This window comes from Glossina fuscipes, unplaced genomic scaffold (genome assembly GCF_014805625.2).
Source record: "Glossina fuscipes isolate IAEA_lab_2018 unplaced genomic scaffold, Yale_Gfus_2 3, whole genome shotgun sequence".
In the NCBI taxonomy this organism is placed as follows: Eukaryota; Metazoa; Arthropoda; class Insecta; order Diptera; family Glossinidae; genus Glossina; species Glossina fuscipes.
The window spans coordinates 13,220,777-13,241,067 of record NW_023998417.1 but is presented as its reverse complement, the minus strand read 5'-3'; the positions used below and the strand labels follow the sequence as shown (position 1 = coordinate 13,241,067).

The window sequence follows — 20,291 nt, the reverse complement described above, 5'->3', positions numbered from 1 at the left end:
TTTTTTTTTTTTATTATCTTCAAGGAACAACAGCAGCAGTTAAGAAAAAGCAAAATCTGCATAATAATGATGATGAGGGTATTAAGTAAATGAATAAAAAATTTCAATGTTATTTGCTATATACATATTTATATATAAACGCATATCTATGTATGTAACTATATAGAAACATATATATATGTATATCTGTCTATCTATCTATCTACATATCTATTTATGTATAAATGTGCGCGCTTTAAATCTTAAACGTTAACTCATACGAGTGTAAAATAAAATATGTTACGTCCGCCTGTATAGATGTTATTCATTTGCATATAAATGTATACCGTTTATGCGTGCGAATCTGTGTACGTAAATTTTAGTGTTATTCTGACATTCGTACGACACCACATACCATATTTTCTCCTCCCCTATGTTTCTCTCCCATGTAATCGTTACGTATCATTATATTGTTTTTGGAACAAGTTAGCTAAAAGTATTGAGCCTTCATTATCCCAAGTGTCGTTTATTTCATTCTTGTATTCATTCGATTGCCTTTTATGTACGCTGACAATTGGAAATAAATAAATCTTTTTCTATTTTTAGGCTCATTATTTTTTAGTGTCTTTACTATACATGTATTCGCATTAAAAAAAAAAGAGAATTTTTAAGTTAGACATATCCATATACAGAAGGTTCGTTTACGACTGAATACATTGAAAAGCTTTTCAAGTTTATTTTCTGTTAAATTTAAACTAATATCCAAATGTCACAATAAATGAAATTTTTTCTAATATATTTTGACACACATATGTAAGCAAAAGACATTCGAGACATTATGTCAATTTATGGTAAAATAGTAGTGCGATTGCTTCATCACACTCTAATGATTACATTGATGTCAATTTTAAACTTTAATTTTTTGATGTTGCTGCTGAACGGCCATAGAATCTAATGCTAAGCATCGATTTGTCAATAATGAACTATGACGTTTAAGTTTATCGAGCTCAGCGATTTGTAAGTTCGACACAGAAGTTCTTCGGTAACAAGTTATAGCAAGGGACTTACATGAAGTAACAATCGCGAATAAGGGCCTTTCACACTAAGTACTGGCTTAAGTTCAGCCAGAGATCCCCAAAGCGTTCGTAAGTAGCTATAATTACTTGTTACAATGAAAATAACAAATATGACGTTACATTTCATGAATCATTCAATTTAACAGAAAAAACATTTTTAACATTTTAAAGATAAAGTGCAGAAGAAAATGTTCTACAATATAGAAGAGACAAATCAAGAAACGATATTTTGTTGGGTGATGAGCATAAACTTTAACTTTTAAGTAACAATGGCTTGAGCAATCGAATTTTTGACTTGCAGGCTTGACAAATATTGAAGGCTTCATTTGAAAGGACAAGACAATAAACAGAGAAAATGGCTGTATCATCCATTAACTACTGCTTCCGAAGGAATAAGAGTTTGAGTCGTCGTGTAGGTTGATCCACCCAATGTACGTTGCAAACCATGTTAAATATTTTCAGCCATCTTCCCAAAACCGCACTTTAACTTAAAAGTCTCGGCCAAATATTTCTCATACGTTGACAAAGTAAAGCCCATGGAATAGTCTCTCTTTGCGATCTTTTCTATAGACCGATTAGTCAAAGTCCCAAAAATATTGACTTCAACATATTTAACTCATCAAATCTTTTTCCAAGGCCCGGTTCATCGTTTCTGATACCAAGTAAACTCACTCATATCTTAGTTGAGCAATTTTACGGTCGAAAGAGTTTTCATTCGAACTAAACTTTATCGACAGATAGCTGTAAACTTTCTATTCGTTGCAGCGAGTCCATAAACCATAACTATTGAGTTTTCTCAGTGTAGAGAATCGTAAAAGCAGGGCTCGGCTTTCTCAAGCCTAAAATTGCACGCAAAATGAATCGAAGTCTCGTTGGCAACTTTACCTAACCATTATCGAGAATAGTTTTGAGAATAGTCTTTGATATGTTACAGTGTAGTTATGTCTAGGTCTAGCACCATAGCATTTGCGGCCTCGTATAACAACAATAAACCGCCGACGAATTATTGTTTTTAACGGAAGATGTTTACTTTAATACTTTCCATGGCAATGCAATGCTTTCACGGAGTCTTTTCCCATTAAAAAGTAATGTTTTAATCAAGACACAACAAATTCGAGTTTTTATATTGATTTGAAAATAACGCAAGTAGCGTCACTGAAAGCACTACTCTTCCTACACAAATTGTCGAATGGAGGTGATATTCTAGAAAGAATATGAATTGTTTGCTAGAGACTGTGCGATATCTATGGTCCAGCCCTATGGTCCAATTGTTAATCAAGGCCTCAAACTGCAAACGATGACTATATTAAATGAAAATATCGTACACGCTATAGTAGAGCGAAAAAGCAAAATCTATGGTTTTGCTTTACTGCATACTTTTCAAGTTTAAATAATTTAACGACAATTATTGTTTAAATCATTCATTATCATCATTTTTTATTTATTTTTTTTCATTAAACTTTTTCCTATAGATGATGTTTTGAAAAGTAGAGCATAGAAATTTCATAGCAGTGCAAGGTGTGTCTAATTGACAAAATGAAAAGAACATTTGTGTTAGTAAAACAGTCAATTAAATTAAACAAGCAGCAATTAAAGCAGACGAATAGCTCATGAAATCATTTATGGAATTTGAAGAAGCATTAGAATGAGCCACTATCCCACAATAGGGATATACTAAGTTTATTGAATCTCTCACTTATATTTAGATATAAGTTTGGCTTGGTCTTACTAAATTAAAAAGAATATTGCAGGGAAGATGGCGGTAGAAGCAAACAAAATTTTTACAGATCACAATTATAATAATTTCAGAGCAATGGTTTGCGCGCGAGGTCCCTAGCTGGGTATATTAGATGGCTTAAGAAAAGACTTCTTTAAACCCCACGCTTATCCATTATTATAACGCGAAGATATCTCAACCGAAATGTATATGTATATATATATATATTATTGGACAATGCGAATAGAAAAAAAGCCTGTCTAAAAAAGTTCTCCAGAAATTTCTCACCTTTCTTAAATCCACTGAGAGATTCAATCAAAACTAAACGATTGAAATTCTGCTTCCAATGTGATCTCTACTCTCCTCGCTATGCTATTACTCGCATTGCTTGCATATCTAAGAGATCATGCATGTTAAAACTTGCTGCTTTCGGAGCCTTACCCTTCGGGTGTGTTAAGTACATACATCAAGTATGTTTATGCACTGGCACTGACACTGACACTGGCACTGGCACTGGTACTGGCACATATATATGTACGTTATGTTATTCGTTATTTTCGTCATTATCAAGTATCGATAGCAAGTAAGCGATGAGTGCTTGAAGATTCGGTTTAAATCGCTTACAAATTCTTTCTTGTCTTACGAACATCAAGTCAAATGTGTTCTCTCTTGTGTGCAGAGCTTTAGCAACTTTACCCCTTGCAGTAAAGATAAAAACTGGTTTTTTTTTTTTGTCAACAGATGCGGAGAGAAAATCGTTCTACTTTTTTACACACAATTCGTCATCGCCTACGTAGTGTAGCGTACGATGTGGGATTTATTTCAACAAAATAAACTTAAACAAATAAATGAAAAGTGAAGTAAAAAAAAATAAAAACGATCGACTACTCACCGGCTGTTACCGTTTCGTTAGTTATTTCTATATTAGTTTGCGCTTTAAAGCTGATAAGTCAGCACGTAAATCAGAAAAAACCTAAAAAAAAAAAACAAGAAAATAAAGAAAAAAAGAGAAATTAATTTTTTATAAATATAATAAATAAATATATAAATAAACTAACGTAAGTGTGTTCTGACCTCACTGACCTCAAGTGAAACTTATTTCGGCTTTTGTGTTAAATAATTTTCTTTTCATCTTACCCTTGGATTTTTATAGCATTTAAATATTTAATGCACAAAATGGTTGATGAATTTTTCGTAAGTGGTTTTTTTCCTAAAGCTATAATGAATTTTTGCGTTAATGATATGCATGTATGTGTAATTGTTTTGTTGGTTTTCATGAACGCATGAGTCATGTATAAGGTCAATTCCAAGCATTGCTTTCATACCGCTTCTACTAAAGTGTGATTCATTGAATACGAAACTATTCTCGGAACAACCGAGCAACAATGTCAACCAAAAGTTTTCGTCTTTTAAAGAGTTTTTTGCAATCACGATTGTTATACTGCTCTCGTGACGAGCGAGTGAAGGCATTCTTAATTTTTCTTCTTCTTTTTTGGATCGGCTATTTAAAGGCAAACAATAATCGGCTGTAAAAAAATAGTTTTAAATCCGTTTTATGTGTGGCTACTAAGACGTAACGGTTTAAATTTTACTTAAAAGGCCTGCTAGGCATTGCACGCATACAGACGAAAACGAGATTAGTTGCGACATTCGTCAGATATCAACGTAAACCAACTAAAAAATCATGATTATGTCAGTCAAGCAGCGTTTGAACAAACCACACTGCCACCGCACTATAGACAGGACTTGAAAAATTTTCAATTTTCAAACCATGCCTACATCTCAGTATTGTCTTTCCCTTCTAACGAGATAGAATAATATTCCGATCTTGTACGGACTTTGTTTGACGTAAAAGACATTTTCGGTTCCACATTTTTTCGATGGGTAGCTATCAACGACGCCACACAATATCAAAGTAAATTACACGTACAAAAGGAGAGTAATGTTATTGCACACAAGAAAACTTATTGTTGACATTGTATAACACTGCATATAACACACATGTACACTATGGCTATGTTGGGTAAGGGAAATCTCTGTGGCTGATAAACTCGTTTTCACAAACACTTACACCAGTTATCGGTAACTAACCCCATAATTTGAGAAACTATTAAATCGATATTGATAGTAAGTTAAAAAATATTACGGGTAATAAGAAGTCTTAGGTGCTAGAAGGTGTATCTCAAAGACGACGCTTGCCCTAAGATCGAGGAAATATAGACATGTATTCATTTTAGCCCTTCGCTCGACCATTAGCATAACATACATCCGTCGTCACTATTTACGAATCCATATGATTTTTAGATAGTATGATAGGCATTAGTTTATATGTTACAGTTGTTTTAGTGACGAAACCAACTGCAACTTGTAAACTAATGGTGGGAATGTGAGGAAATTTTGACACATTTCGGTTGAAGGTTGGCACTATCTAGCAATCACAGGCATTCATCAATAGTTACCGTACATCTGTATGTCATCCTGCGACCTGCATGAGTGATGTGAGGCTCGTCAAATAAGCTTGAAAGTGATCGTGCTCCATAAATAACACATATAACATGCTCCAGAAGATGGCATAAACACGTACCAGTGGTGAACGTACTAGCGAACTATAAATTTGATGTGAAAGTCATGGTATAAAAGTGCATGTCAGGGCTATCTACTAAATCAGAGCAGATCGGTCTCGATCGATCAACTCTCGCCTTTAAAAAAATAGTTGTTAAGCTATTGATACAAAAGTATGCTGTTAAGTCACGGTAGATCGGTGTCGTTCGGTCAATCCGTCGTAAGAAAAAAACTAAATACTTGTTCGATTGTAAGTGATGGGTATATAAAATTCGACCCTAGACAACGGAGAAATTGTTTGTCGCTTGTAAAGCATAACGAATGTAAAGCAAACTCCTCCCGTTCTATGTTCTATTTCTACAAGAAGCAGACGATTAGTTAGTTATGTGAAAATGTAAAATCTTTTAAAAAAGTTTTTTTAACGCCATGCTTCGCCAGCCTTGAAATGAAATGGAATTTATTTAGAGGGAATGCCAATCACAAAATAATGTACGGTTCAAGCTTTCTCATATTCATATTTAAAAGATTTTATTCATCGCACGAATTACAGGCGAGAGTTGTCTTCGACTTTAATGAAATATTTTTTGTTTAGGAAGAAAAGTAAATATTTTCATTTAAAAGCCTATCAAATTCATAAGCACTTTCTAAGGCCAGGTTTCCAGCAGCACTTGTTCTCACAGGCACATGCATAAATGCATGCAAACCATGCACGGCATGGCATGACACTTATACGAATAGCATCAATTATATGTTTTATTGATTTTTTCCTCAATTTTCGTTTTTGTTTTTTATCTTTAAAAACGTATGCACGCTATTTTGAATTATTGAGCATCTCTACATCTTCTATCTCTTTCTATCGTTATTTGTTGTTTACAATGTGTGCATTAGCATGTATGTAGGTAGGACGACTTGCTTCTGCCTTAAATAGTAACGAAATGATATGACAAAATTTTTTTTTTTCTGATTTTCATTTGCTTTTATTGTTAATTAATTTTAAATTGAAATTTTCTTTCGCTAGAGTGTGGGATGGGGCAAACTGTTGTTGATTGTAGTATTTTTACAAAGTTGTCAGCAATCATTACAATCGAAATCTCTAAATGTAAGTATAAAGCTACTAATATGTATATGTATATGTGTATAAAAAGTTCTAAGGCATAGATGCAAATACGAAAATGCGAAGATAAAAGCGAGACTAATAAAAATTAATTAAAAGCAAAAGTTAAATACAAGAAAATCAAAATAAAAATCCAGCGAGAATTTTTGTGTTTTTCATATGAATTTGGATAATACATGGATTTTGTAATGTATGTATGTAATGTCACTCATTGGTTATGTGATCGCTAATAAGCTTATATGCGCTTACTATCCACCGTTTCATTGTGTTTAATTAAATAAAAGCGAGATAGAACCTGATTTCATGGATTTCCCCTTTATTTCTTTTTATTACGTTTTTTGGTATACGAATAAAGTGAAATTTATTTCTATTATATTTAACTAATAGGATTTGGAAAAGATAGAAGCTAATCTACGTAACAAAGCATCAGAACAACTAGCTGCTGGCGGTATGGATCCATTGACTAAAATGCGAGCACTCTGCTTGACACGCGGCGCTACCGGCATTCATGGCTTGGGAAGGTAAATGGATTTAATGAACATTCTTTTTTTCCTTCGCTCTCTCTCTCTATCTCTCTCTCTCTCTCTCTATACATATCTATTTAATGTAAAGTGCTCCAGATGTGCTTAACTGCGTCTATTCATGTTTTCTTAAACTATTTGAGAATACAGTAACAGAAGCGCAGGAAAAGTAGCACAACCTCTATCCATACAGGAAGGTAGTTATCCATGCTTCAACAAGTCAATTGCGATTTCCAAAATTCTATAATATGGGTTTTCCGTGGTTTCATAAGAGAGACATTGTACTACGTTTGTGATGAGCAACAAATTCTGAAGCAATGTAAGCACGCCTGTCTGACCGTACGTGCAATTTCTGTGATACACATTTTCCCTCCGGCAAAACTGAAGCTATTTACTTCAAATTTGACCAAAAATATGGGAAATTCTTCCAAGTGGATTAGTAGTGGAGTAGTGGTCTCAATTCGGGTAATAAATGCGTGTGGTGAGGAATAAGAAAAACTTAGAACATCTTTGTTTCTCGGGGTCTTTGCTAATTGCTAATAAACTGCAATATATCCACGATAAAAATTTCCACAGCTTGCAAAATTGCTGGGTATAAAAAGTGATTCGTTCACAATCGAACATAAGTTGCTCACATTTATAGGAAACCCGCACATACGGCCATTCATTCCTTTGAGCAATTGGACTGATCAGGAAGAGTTTTCTCCGCGTATTGTACTTCAATTTTTGCGATTATAAAAATGCCGTCAATAGAGAGACAACGTGAGTGGCATTGAGAAAAAGAGAGTGAGAGAGAGGGAGAGGGGGATATGGGGGCGAATAGATAGATTGAGATAAATGCATGTAGCCTTCGGTACACAGAAACATTTAAACCGTTTAAAAATTTCGCTTTATAAAGCAGCATAAAGCTTACTTATCTTTGGAACATAAAGAGCATATGCGCCCAAAGACGTGCAATTTTATATCCGTTTTATATTTGCATATCGGATTTCTTTATGTAAACATTACTTCATTTCTTCTTCTTATAGAGCCTTTCGCAATATGGATGATGATGGCAGCAAAGCATTAAACGAAGAAGAATTTACAAAAGGTGTTAAAGAATTTGGTCTGGATATAAGTAAAGAGGAGATTAAGCAATTGTTTCGCAGGTAAAACAACATGCGACCAATCGTCCATAATAATGTCTTATTCATTCATGCTTTCACGTTTTCATGCAGCTTTGATGAAGACGGTAGTGGTTCGATAAATATGACAGAATTTCTTCTCAAGTTAAGAGTAAGTAATTGTAATGGTGCACTGATTGAAAATACGAGCGAGCATTAGCATAAAAATTAAAAAAAAAAAAAAAAAAAAAAAATTTTTTTGGGGAATATTTTACAGCCTCCTATGTCACAGCAACGTATAGCGGTAATAAATCAAGCTTTTGCGAAAATGGATAAAACCGGCGATGGTGTTATTACTTTAGCGGATTTAAAGAATGTCTATAGCGCCCGCGAGCATCCCAAATTTAAGAGCGGTGAAAAGAGTGAAGACGAAATTTTAACAGAATTCCTGCATACTTTCGAGGGTGGACGCGGAAACGGAGATGGACAAGTAAAAAATGATAAACATTTATGCGTTGGGCGTACATATCGTATAATGAAAGCAATTTTCATTCATTTCTTCTTTTCTAATATTTAGGTTACGAAAGAAGAGTTTACAAATTACTACGCCAGTATTAGTGCGTCCATTGACAGTGACGAGTACTTTGAAGTTATGATGAAAAAAGCTTATGTCCTGCAATAAAATAATGTAAACTCTTTAGATGATTTTCTTGTTGCCTAAACTAATCTCCTTTTAATTTAGATGAACGCATGTGTGTGTTTATGTAACACTATTTATTGAAGTAGATTTATTTAAACGTATATCCTAGCATTAAATACGGAAGCACATAACAATAAACTATTAATTTATGTGAAAGCACAGAAGATTTTAAAATTCTTGATAATGATGTTGATGCTGAGCTGATGCTTCTCTTGATGCATTGATTATTATTTTACTCAAATTAAATTAAATAAATGGTCTTAAGAGTCTTACAGCCTTTCATGATATATTGATTGCTTTAATGAAACAAATAATAGGTAAGGATTAAAGCCAAGTCATTATTACATACCAGGCATGTATGAGCAAGCCTTCTCTTCCGTGCTATAAGTTTAAGATAAATTGCAAAATTTTCTTTTGCACATTTCCGATTATAATATTCATGTTTTGCGTACGCATACGGGGAGAAAGGAATGTGAGTGAAAGCAACGCAATACATTTTAAGCTTCAATTTGATAATTACCAAGGCAACCAGACCTTATGCGGACGTGCAGGGAAACGTATAACAAAAATTCAATAAATTAAGACTTAACAGCAAGTAAATCCCTTGTCTTTTAAGTTACGTAACGTAAATTAAGTGTTTCGATGCGACTCAGGGCAAGCAAAAATATTGAAAAGTTTCAAAAGATATAATTTTGAACAGTGATTACTGTCCACTGGCCTTTTTTTTCTTCCTGCTCAGGAGGCTCTTCTCTTTTTTGTTACTTCCGTATCATGCCGGTTTACGCTGGCTAAGCAGCTTGAGGGTATCGCTTTTTTTTACTTAAAATCGTTCTTATTAAGAATATTTGACATTAAAAGTTTGAGATCAATTTTCAGTATAGCCAAATATATATGCACTGGATTATAAATTTATGCAATAATTAGTCAAAAAGGGACCCGCAACAAAACGCAGCTCTTATACACTTGTGCTATCGTTCTCTGTCATCGGGGTCCTATTTTATCGCACTGAGAGTTATATAAAGTGAAGATCGATATTCTTGGCGAACTGCAGATTAACATTGTTATTTATTGCGGAAGATTCTTATGAAAGGAAGAGAGAGCACGCGGGGTTTTATTTTCAGCTATCGGGCCTATGGGAAATTTACTTGACTACAGACGGATGGTTATCGTATTGGAGGTATTATCAATTGGGCCTTGGATGTGAAATATAAAAGTTAAAGTTGATGCGATATAAGCACATAAGCATGTGAAAGGCTTTCAGGCTGTCTGCGTGAAGACACAAGAGCGGAGACAACCACATAACGCATGGTTAGATGAAAAAGCCTGAATCGAGTCAAAATATTGTGTTGATTGAGAATAATTTGAGCGATGAAATAAAAAAAACGTATTATTCTCTAGATGTAGAGAGGAACTGACGATCTATTAGTATTATTTCGCCAAGAGGGAACTTTGAAAGTATGTTAACTTTAGGTAAACGGGTATTTAGAAACGGGTGTCGATAGGAACTTACCTTTGTTTAGCGTTAAATGAAACATATGCTCATATGATTATGTATTCACAAGTGAATATTTTTTGTGTGCGATGAGCGATAATATCTTATACTTATCTTAATATTATAATTAATTAGTTTTATTATTTATTGTTGATTTTGTGAAATTTTTATAGTAACAAAATTATTTAACAATTATAATAAATGTTGATTAAATTTAAATAAATTTTCGACTTTTCTTTACTGTCAATAATATCAATTGTATGTGTTTGTGTCTCTTATTAATACATTTTCAATTTCTTTCGTTTTTTTTTTTTTTCCTTTTGTTTTTACTCTTTCTTCTGAGTAAATTTCACAATAACTTCGTTATTATTATTATGTAATCCTAAAATTATATATATTTTGTAAATTTTTAATGTACAGTTTGTATTACAGACTACAGTCATACATGAGCTTAAGGGGTAAATGCGTCTATGTCGTATTGAGTGTGGCTTTTGTAATATTCTTGGATGAAGAATGCATTAGGCAGTCGTGTTTGCAAGTGTCAGTGTGATGATGTTAGTCATCCTAAGAATTTGAAAGATTACTCAATTTATTTAGTTAGTTAGTTGGTATGATTTATATGCGTTAAGATATTTCTATACAAAAAGTTTTACCTTTAATTAAATTAAATTAAATTAAATAACTGATTGACGACACAACTGAACAATCAAATCTTTCGATTTTTTTATATCTGCATTAATCATTATACCCACCACCCACCCCCGGAGAATAAACATACACTGGATTAAATGACTTAAATGTCATGTTTTTTAGATTTAGAATTAAATATGGGATTGTAAAGGGGCAAAATGGGAAGCTTTTAAAACCTAGAAAAGCATGCGAGAGGATTCCATAGAATGTGCAGTGTCCATGAACCGCACATCCGTCAACTTATTGCTCTGTTCTTAAGGACCTTATATTAGCAAACATTTAAAGTTAAAGAAATTATTCTTCTGGAGCACATTGAAATGCGCTGGTGATTCGATACTCAGGCTACTTAATTTTTCATAGTTGCAAAGATTACAAAAAAAAAAAAAAAAAAAGAGGCTAGACTTTCAAAAAAAATTTCATAAATTGCTGTTAGTAAGTTGGAGTTCGCGAGGGGTTCGCCTTCAAAATTTTCCTACAAACATTTTTCCGGGTTCATGTAGATATAAGCTCAGAAATAGTCTTGAGTCGGCAGTCAATTCGACGATAATCGGGCCGATTTGCGCGTATGTATGTCTATGGGCTTGGGTGGTCGATATTAAAGATTCGCTCTGAGACGAATAACATTTTTTTTCACGTTTTTTTTGGTTGAGTATTTTTTTTCGGTTTTTTTTTTTTTTTTTTTTTTGTTTCCTTACTTTCTATTTGCCTTGAACTTGTTGCTATTTTCATTATTATTTTTTGCGTTTTTTGCTTTGTTTTTTTTTTTTTTTTGGTTTCAGTTTAGGTTTTCGTTTTAAGTTAGTTTTCAAATCCTATTTTTATTAAATTACCCTTAAGCAATGCAGATTTATTTATTTTATACAATTTCGGTTTTGTTGTTGTTGTTGTTGTTGTTGTTGTTCAAATTGTTTAGTTTTCAATTTTATTCAAGTGCCAGTTTTTACCGATTGGTATCATTTTGATATCGTTTTATTTATTTTCTTTTTTGTTAATTTTTTTATTTCTATTATTATTATATGTTATACATGAAAAGTAACAAAAAAGTTGTGTGCCTAGCATTTAGATAACTAAATACATAAATATTTAGTTGGTTTTGTGCATTTATATGTTTGGCAACGGTTTGGTTTTGCTTTTCGTTTTCTTTTTTCCCTCTTCTTAATAATAATAATATTTGTTTCAATTTACAATTTTAGTCGTTATTTTTTTTTTATTAAATGAAGTTTGCAAAAATTTCTTCTTTTTTTACGTAGTTGTCGTTCAATTTAGTATAAGAAAAATAATACATACTTATAATGCAACCATAAGGTCAAAAGTAATTTAATTAGTTCCTTGTAAGTGAAACTGATCCGCTAATCAATTCATTGTTTTTCAAGGTCTATAAGTCTCTTCTGATTAAATTTTTCGCATTTAAATGTCATAGTTGAAGGGTGTCTTTAAGTTGGTAGTAGTGGCAAGCGCAGCCATGAGCTACGGCATTCATATGAACCTTGAAATTTTCCAAACTCTTCTCTGGCTCGAATTAACCAAAATCGGGGTTAGTACGGTGTCGCTTACGAACATAATCATTTATAGGCCCCATACTTTGCTAGTTAATAAAGACAGAAGGGCAATAGTTTCTCAAAAAAGTATTGAATTTAAATTGGCAGCGAAGTGATTGTTATTTAAAAATTAATTAATTGGTTTGTGTAGTGTAAGGACTGTTTCGTTAGAAGAATTTCTTTCCAGCAAGACCTATCCCCATAATCCTATCACTACAAAATATCAACTCTTTCGAGTGAAAAACAGGCCGCTCACTAATATCGTATTCACTTAGGTTCGTAGAGTTCGCACTTTGGTGATATCCCGCACGAAGCTGAACCTATTATACTACTTGTCTCTATTTTTTCTCCAGTTAGGGTAAGTAGGTGGCTCAATTTTACCACCGATAAAGGATATGCTTGCTATTGGTAAGTTTTGAGAGTTTCTTTCGAAATGTTAGAAATGGTCGCAGGAGCAGCTTCTTCTTTCGATCCGTCAAAATGACAATGTAAGCTTCTAAGCCCTTAGTAGAGACTTTGCCAGACAGCAGGGGTCTTTCGCCGCGTGATTAATCTACTTATTGTCACAAATGTAATTACGATTACTTTCGCCAAGTAGCTACACTCCCTTTAATGTCAGGTCTACCACTTCGTTCTTCTGCGAAGAACTAATGAATTAATGCAATTCGCAAAACGAAAGCGATTAAATCTTTTTTTTTTGTGCCGCTACTTCCGGTATAAGGATCAGGAAATTCTTTGCACTTCGGCTGCCGTTAATCGCTTTAACGTTCGAAGCAATCAAGGGTGATGTCTATAGATATTTGGACTTTGTTAGCTTGAACTCTAAGTCTTTTATGTTATTATAAAGTAAGAAGCTTAATACTTTTTGGACAAATTCTTTCAAAATTTTCTAAAAATAATTTATCAAAAAAGTATTGAGTTCACGTAAAAGCTTAACATATGTATGTAAAAAAAATTCGAATATAAAAAACTTTGTAGTACGAACTATTTGCTAAAGAAATCGATGTCTTTGGTTTTCCTTTATTGCGTAGTTTTTGTTGCTTTGTATAACAAAAAAAAGAAGTTAAGAATAATTACTTGTCTTAAAGTCTTAAATTAAACTTTCATTAAAACTGAAATGCATTCTGGCAAGTGTTTGTTTTCTCAAAACCACAGCAAAAAAAAAAAAAGGCATTTTTTTTTCTTATTTTTTTATTTTTTATTTTTTTCTCATAGTAGTACGAAAGAAGAAATATCTCTGAGCTTACGTTGAATATCATTGAATTGAATTTTTCGATTTTTAAAAGGAAAAATTAAATCACCAACCGTTCGTTTTTATGTGTTTACATTATAATGTTAATAATATCTAATAAAAGTTCACACATACACATCAATATAAAACACTTAAATTTATGATCAGAACGTATCGTAATTACAACTAAGTACACATCAATTCAGATATTAATTATGGTATGCTGTGGATTTAGATTCTGTGTTCGATTTATGAACTTTTCATTCGTTCATAGCTTTATTTATGTACAACATCTCTTTACATTTCTATTTCAATTTAAAACGGTTAAATGGCCGGCCCGGCCCGGCCCGGCCCGTTCTCTAACTTTACCGTTCACATTCTATTGAAGAGACTAACTAAAGGTATGATATATAGTAACTGATGATTGCCGTCCCCATCGATTGCTTGTCAAGTATTATAATCGATCATTACGTTTTACATGCACTCACTCACTTCATCCTCACACTTATTATTTTTATTACATTTATTTAATACTTGAGAACAATACCTGGCAGAGATCATAAATTCCACGTATACAACACGGTCGCACATATCACAGCAACTGTGAAATGCATAACGATTGTGTGACGATGATTTAAAGCTTTAAAATCTGTGTTGGCTCCTGTGCTTTACAAGATGGCGAGAAGCGAAGTGTACAAAAAGAGAATATTGTGTAAATAAATTGATGAGATAAGATGGAAAGAACAAATAAATAAAAACACACGTACACACACACACACACGCACACACACACGAAAATCAATTCTACATTTGCTGCATGCATACGGACGTGGCCTGATCTCCCACATACATGCATGTTTCTCTTTTCTTCCCTTCGTCGAGCAAAATCAATTTGCTTTCAAATTTATGAAAGGATAACGGGCCAGAAATCAATTACAATTCCATCAAGAAATATTTGCTGTATATGCAGCCTCATTGTTAAGGGATTGCATATAAATGGTTTTATAGTTACATTGGAGCATAATAAGCACCTTGATGCACACTTTTTTCAATTAGAATTTATTCACCGATTTTCTGATTATCAGATTTAAAAAATGTTCAATTTAACCCATAGTTCATTTGCTTTCAGAGATGCAATCTTATTGTGATTGTTATTATTATTATTATTATTATTATTATTAAGTGAACACATGGACATTTCAAGATAATTTTGATTGTCGTATAGCTTTCGAAGAGAGTTACTTTTTCGTTAAATTCTTTGCCACTTACCGCCACTATTCCCAGCATGAATCAACATTTGATTATTTAAGTTGTCATATGGTATTAAAGCTGCATTCAATGAGGTTTCTCGTATAAGTTCCGGATAGTTTTCTATTTCTGCCACGCATTTTAATTGTAAAATTTTACCGGCATGAAAGAATCGTGGGCCACTTAGGTAAAAGTGTACTTGCAATTTTTGTCGTCGCAATATGTACCCATGTGCTGATATGCTTGTATCTACATTCGGTTGCAGTTCGCTTAGCGAAGCCTTATACAGTACAAAATATATATAAGATGAAATAATTATGAAAGTCTCGTTTATATGAAGTCGAAAAATCTGCGTTTCAAAGAGTTCATATTACTTACAAGCTCCCCATTAATATACCATGTCAGTTTCGTGGGTAGACTCGAATAATCAGAGGTACAGATTGCGCTTAGAAAATCTTCCATACGATACATTGGATTAAAACTTTCAATTAAAGGATCACTTTGAGGTAACGCTATTAACAAAGACCAAATAAACGATTAATTTAAGGTTACTTTAGTTTTGGAAAGAAACGAATAAAAATAGTTTGTTGTTCACAATGTCCCTACATCGAAGTGTAGACAGCATCGTAGGCCAACATTCGGCAACATTTGCCATTCAATGCGAATAGATCAAGAATTCAAATCCGATGCCTTAAGCATACAATTGACTAAAATTGCTTTGTTTTGCTTGTCCTGGTTAGAGAGAGAGAGAGAGAGAGAGAGACGGTTAACATGAGAAATTGGACAGTGATTGCACATCACTCAAAGGAGAATCAAGCGGAAAGGACGGCATAGTGAATCTTTTAAAGCTCAGCGCTTTTGCATAAGCAATAATAAAAAAGTTCAAGGTTTATTATCATAATATACCTTTCATTTCAGACAGACTATTGAGATGGTTAGTTGGGATGCAGGCATCTTGTTAGAAGGCAGAGCATTACTATCTAATAATTCAGATGTGAAAGAACGTAATTTCGTATTAAAATGTCACCGTATCAGCAACCTTTGCACTTAAGCTATAGAATAGTGTTCTTAAGCTCAGAGCACTACCACCAATGTGTAAGGTGATGATTTATGCAAAAAATAAATGCTCTTTGACTAGCCGTCAACTCTTGTTGTTCGTCCGTTCATGTCTTCATTATCTAATAATTAAACGGTGTATCAAGTTTTGAAGCATCAATGCTTAGCCTCTATTCAATTTAGGTTTCAACTTTGCAGAGCTGGCAAAGTTGCTCTTACAACCATTTTCTTTGCCTTCTTCTTAGATCGAACGTTCTTCACTTTAATAACTCCTCAACCTGTTCTCTTACGAAGTGCATTTTTTGTGGAAAAATCATGCAAATAAATTTTGAATTTTTATAGATTTTTTAGGGGAGTGGCACTACATATTTTCATTACTTTTAACGCAAGCAGCACAAGTACATGTGAAAAGTTTAGAGAAAAAAGTGTTTTCTCTATCTGCACGCATTTACTTATGCGTTCCATTTTAATTGCGCTCACTTTACCAGAAATTTCAAATTTAATCACGAAAAAGGACACTTATGAGCAGGATATGTACGTCAAACAGCCTTACCTGCTACGGTCATATTATCCTCTTTGGCTGCCAGTTGAAAATGTGGCGCATCGCCCGACACCTCGCACTTGTAGACACCTGATGACTTGGCGCTAAGCATACTTAACTCGACACGACACGTTGATTCATTACAAAAGTATTTACCGTCGGGCATTTGCACACCAACAACCGGAAATTTTATATAAACCGGATGCATCATAGGTGAATATCTGCAAATAACCGAAGGCATCGCACAAAAACAACGGAAAATGTATAAAAGAATCAAAAAAAAAAAAAAAAAAAAAAAAAACAAAAAACGAGAAAAGCGAAAAACGAGACAAAAGATAAAGACAACATATAAAACCACAAAAGCTCATATAAAAAGCATGTGTTATCTCTCCATATAAATATTTGTTTATTAATAAATAAATATTTTTAAAATCCTTAATGCATGTTAAGTGTGCATGTGAGCGAGTATGAGTATGAGCACGAGTACGTGTAAATGTTTATATGCGTCATAATGTTTATATGTTTGTAACTTGCAATCATTTTACATTTTATATCGTTTTATTATTATTCTCAGCCCATACCTGAAAAATTCCATTTTATCCTTATACCATTTGACAGAGTTCAAAGTGTGGCCGCTCATATCGTAGCTGCACGATAATGTAACGTTATCACGAAAATCAACAATTTCCGGCACATTTAAATCAGTCACAAACAAACTCCATACGCGTTGTATATCTACAATATATATACATATATATATATATATATATAAGCACGTAATTCGCATTCAGATATCATATATGAATATGTAATAATGTGTACAGTACTTTGCACTTGGATCAACGACTAAAGTCAATAAATAAAAATAAAAAATAAATAATGTTTGGCAATTTATGGCAAGGGTTCCATTACGAATTCATTACCTTATAATCTCTATTTTAGTCATGTCATGCTTGATTACTTTTGAGAGAAAATATTTTATTAAGCGGATTTTCAAATATTTTCTTTTCCTTTTTTTTTTTTTTTTTATAAACGAGACTTTAGGTGAAAAGGAAAGATCTTTCATTATTGGAAGCATGGATCGTTATAGAGACAAAGTACTGTACCCCCCGGGTTCATTTATTTGCATATACGTATATGTAAAGGAAAATGTAATTTATTGAAATTGTTTCTCGATATAGTAGAAAAAATATTTTACTTTCATTTCGATCGCTTCATATGTATATTTAAAAAAAATATTAACAATTTTTTATTTATTTATTTATTTTTTTTTTTCGTATTTCAGAAATCCCTTTAAATTAAAATTAATCATTAAGCTTTGTATGATTTTTTTTTGATATTAAAAAAATGAAATTTGAATTGATTTAATTGTTGTAAACTGATTTCAGACTTCTCCCAATGGATGATTAAATACTCGAGTCTCCTCGCAATCCACATTTCACATTTTCAAAATTTACCTTATATTATTTCGGAGCTTTTGCACACTTATGCGAGCATACATTGAAACTCGTTCTATCGTCTTTAAGTTAATTAAACTATTCTTGCACACATTGAGAACAGATGTTAGTTAGATGTTTATTAAATAGTTTATCTAAAGTTTGCAAAAGTTTCTTATAACTCACACAAAGTGTTGAAAGCGATTAGTAATAGTAGCTGGTTAGTAATGGTTTCATTGTAATTTTTTCTCCATTGCAGGATATCCATCGCTACACTCTAGACGCGTTCTGTTATAAGGGCATACCAAATTTATGGCAATGTTTATAACATCTAGAAGGACTCAATGTAGTAGACGTACGAACAAGGTCTCAATTTAAAATTATTTGCTTTATTTTCATCTACTTGCCGCCTTCATTCTTCCGAAATAGCAAGTACAAGTTGACAAGCTGCCGTTCAGCATATCAAAGGGGAAAATGGGAAAGAAATGCAGAAGATGGTTCGCGAAATCTCGTGTTTAAGACAATGTACAGTCTGTCCATCTGTAGCAAAAACCACACAGGAAGGGATCTTTACTTTGGGCTGGAAGCATATCCTGATTAGAGAATTATTCTCTTCTTCTGTTTGCTACTTCTTCAGATCGGTGCAATTATAGTTAGCAGATCAGCGGCTCACAGAAGTGAGGAAATAGTTCGCTTTCACCTTGGAACTACAAAGATTCTACCACGAGGGCATACGCAAGCCATCTGATATACGGCAAAAGAGCATGGGCAGCAATGGCATTAAAGCCGCTTTTTTTTATTTAATTTGATTTTTATCAAAAAGTGCAGAAAATTTATTTGCACACCTAACATTAAGAATCATCATTTCCATCTAATCCAGTTTAGATTTCTGATATCTGCCCATGTAACTTTTAGTATGTCATGATGAAAGTTGGCACGAAGTAGAGACGTAAAGGATGAATATTTTATTTTATTGATTCGAAATAACTAACTGAACAGGGGTACATATACTATATGGCGCCTTTTGAGTGTTGTCAGACGAAGCGATTGCCTCGCTCGCTCGTGTTAAAACAATCAAGAAATATTGTTGGAAAAGCGCATTCAAATTCATGGCCTAAATTTTTGGGGGGAAATTGCGCTTAATTTTTGTAATCTTTTCTGCTAATATAAGAGATAGTATACAAGTGGAAGCCAAAGTAATTTTTTAAAACAATATTTTTTGTTTTTGCTCTTTTTTTTTTTATCAAAATTGCGAGCAGCAAACTTATCACAATCAGATGTGTTGGTGAAAATTTAATTTCATTAAATGAACTTTGCCGCCAGCCATTAGCTGTTGTTCGGAATTAGTTCATGAAAAGTACGTATTTAGCTCTTCATGCGAAAATAATAATATTATTATTATCATTGTCTGTTTTCTTCTATCGCTTTAATTCTCTATGCGATGTTATTTATAATTATAATGTTTAGTTATAATATTATTAAATGTTTTATTCTTTTTTTTCTTACACTCACTCATAATTTCATTTAGAATTATTTTTATAATAGAATTATTGTTTGTTTAATCTAGAATTCTCTTTGTTTATACTTTATGATATGCTTACCATACTACATACAAATAGCAATGATGTTATGTTTCCAGGGCATACATAGCTAATAGAACTTTGGCAACGAATTGCTTTTTTGTCCTCTCATTAAATGTGGCTAATAAAAGAAAATTAATTTTTTGTATTTTTTCGCATACACAAGAGACGCTTACTTTGAACTTTAATATGTCTGCAGGCGATTTTATGTGAAACATCTATATATCATATATCGGAGGGAAAAAACAATCAAAAGTGTTGCGTCGCTTCGACTGGATCTCCCCAAAGAATTGAAAACACATTATTATGTGAAAGTAAAAATAAATCAAAAATTTTCATAGGTTCGTTCGAAGCCTTTTTTTTTATTTTGGTGTTCGCTTCTTTCTCTAACCTTCTTCTTTACGGTGATCTTAGGCAAACGTAGATCGTAAGGATTTCACATGGAGGTTAAACCTGCTCTAGAGCAGAACTCCTATGAAGAAAAGAAGATTATGATCTGTTTCTGCTTTGTTGTTGTGATTCACGACACCGAATGGTGTGGGTAAATTTTGTTCGCATCGCAGAAGAACATTCAGAAAATAATACCTAACTGACCCCACATTTACAATAAATATTGTTTTGCGATATTCATTAGGATCATCTTGATGCTATGCGTGCATGAAACAGTTGTGTTGTAAAATTTTATTAGGCATTTTAGGCGTGATGTG

The 20,291-nt window shown here is 33.0% G+C and overlaps 2 protein-coding genes across 8 annotated transcripts in view; one reads left to right on the top strand and one right to left on the bottom strand.

Annotated features, from left to right (window-relative positions):
• Nucleotides 1-3,503: 3,503 nt before the first annotated feature.
• LOC119634406 overlaps nucleotides 3,504-20,291 on the bottom strand; it is a 104,409-nt gene continuing 87,621 nt past the window's right edge. For 2 of the 5 annotated variants that reach the window (XM_038028546.1, XM_038028545.1), the window contains exons 2-6: nucleotides 17,150-17,303; nucleotides 16,581-16,789; nucleotides 15,350-15,483; nucleotides 14,993-15,251; nucleotides 13,178-14,384 (exon numbers count right to left, since the gene is read on the bottom strand). In XM_038028546.1, coding sequence (XP_037884474.1) covers nucleotides 14,281-14,384; nucleotides 14,993-15,251; nucleotides 15,350-15,483; nucleotides 16,581-16,789; nucleotides 17,150-17,303 — 860 coding nt within the window. In that variant the 3' untranslated portion in view covers nucleotides 13,178-14,280. Of the gene's footprint in view, nucleotides 3,746-13,177; nucleotides 14,385-14,992; nucleotides 15,252-15,349; nucleotides 15,484-16,580; nucleotides 16,790-17,149; nucleotides 17,356-20,291 lie in introns of those variants that run through there. The other 3 variants (XR_005246958.1, XM_038028547.1, XM_038028544.1) reach the window with 3 other exon arrangements.
• LOC119634408 (calcyphosin-like) lies at nucleotides 3,816-8,933 on the top strand. 3 transcript variants are annotated; one of them, XM_038028549.1, is made up of 9 exons: nucleotides 3,816-3,830; nucleotides 3,926-3,966; nucleotides 6,353-6,433; nucleotides 6,836-6,969; nucleotides 7,998-8,117; nucleotides 8,187-8,244; nucleotides 8,350-8,562; nucleotides 8,650-8,760; nucleotides 8,815-8,933. In XM_038028549.1, exons 2-8 carry the CDS (start codon nucleotides 3,940-3,942, stop codon nucleotides 8,752-8,754), a joined length of 738 nt encoding a protein of 245 aa, XP_037884477.1. In that variant the 5' UTR covers nucleotides 3,816-3,830; nucleotides 3,926-3,939; the 3' UTR covers nucleotides 8,755-8,760; nucleotides 8,815-8,933. The 3 variants fall into 3 exon arrangements, with proteins under 3 accessions (XP_037884477.1, XP_037884476.1, XP_037884478.1); XM_038028548.1 differs by having other exon boundaries at nucleotides 8,650-8,933; XM_038028550.1 differs by lacking the exons at nucleotides 3,816-3,830; nucleotides 6,353-6,433 and having other exon boundaries at nucleotides 3,849-3,966; nucleotides 8,650-8,933.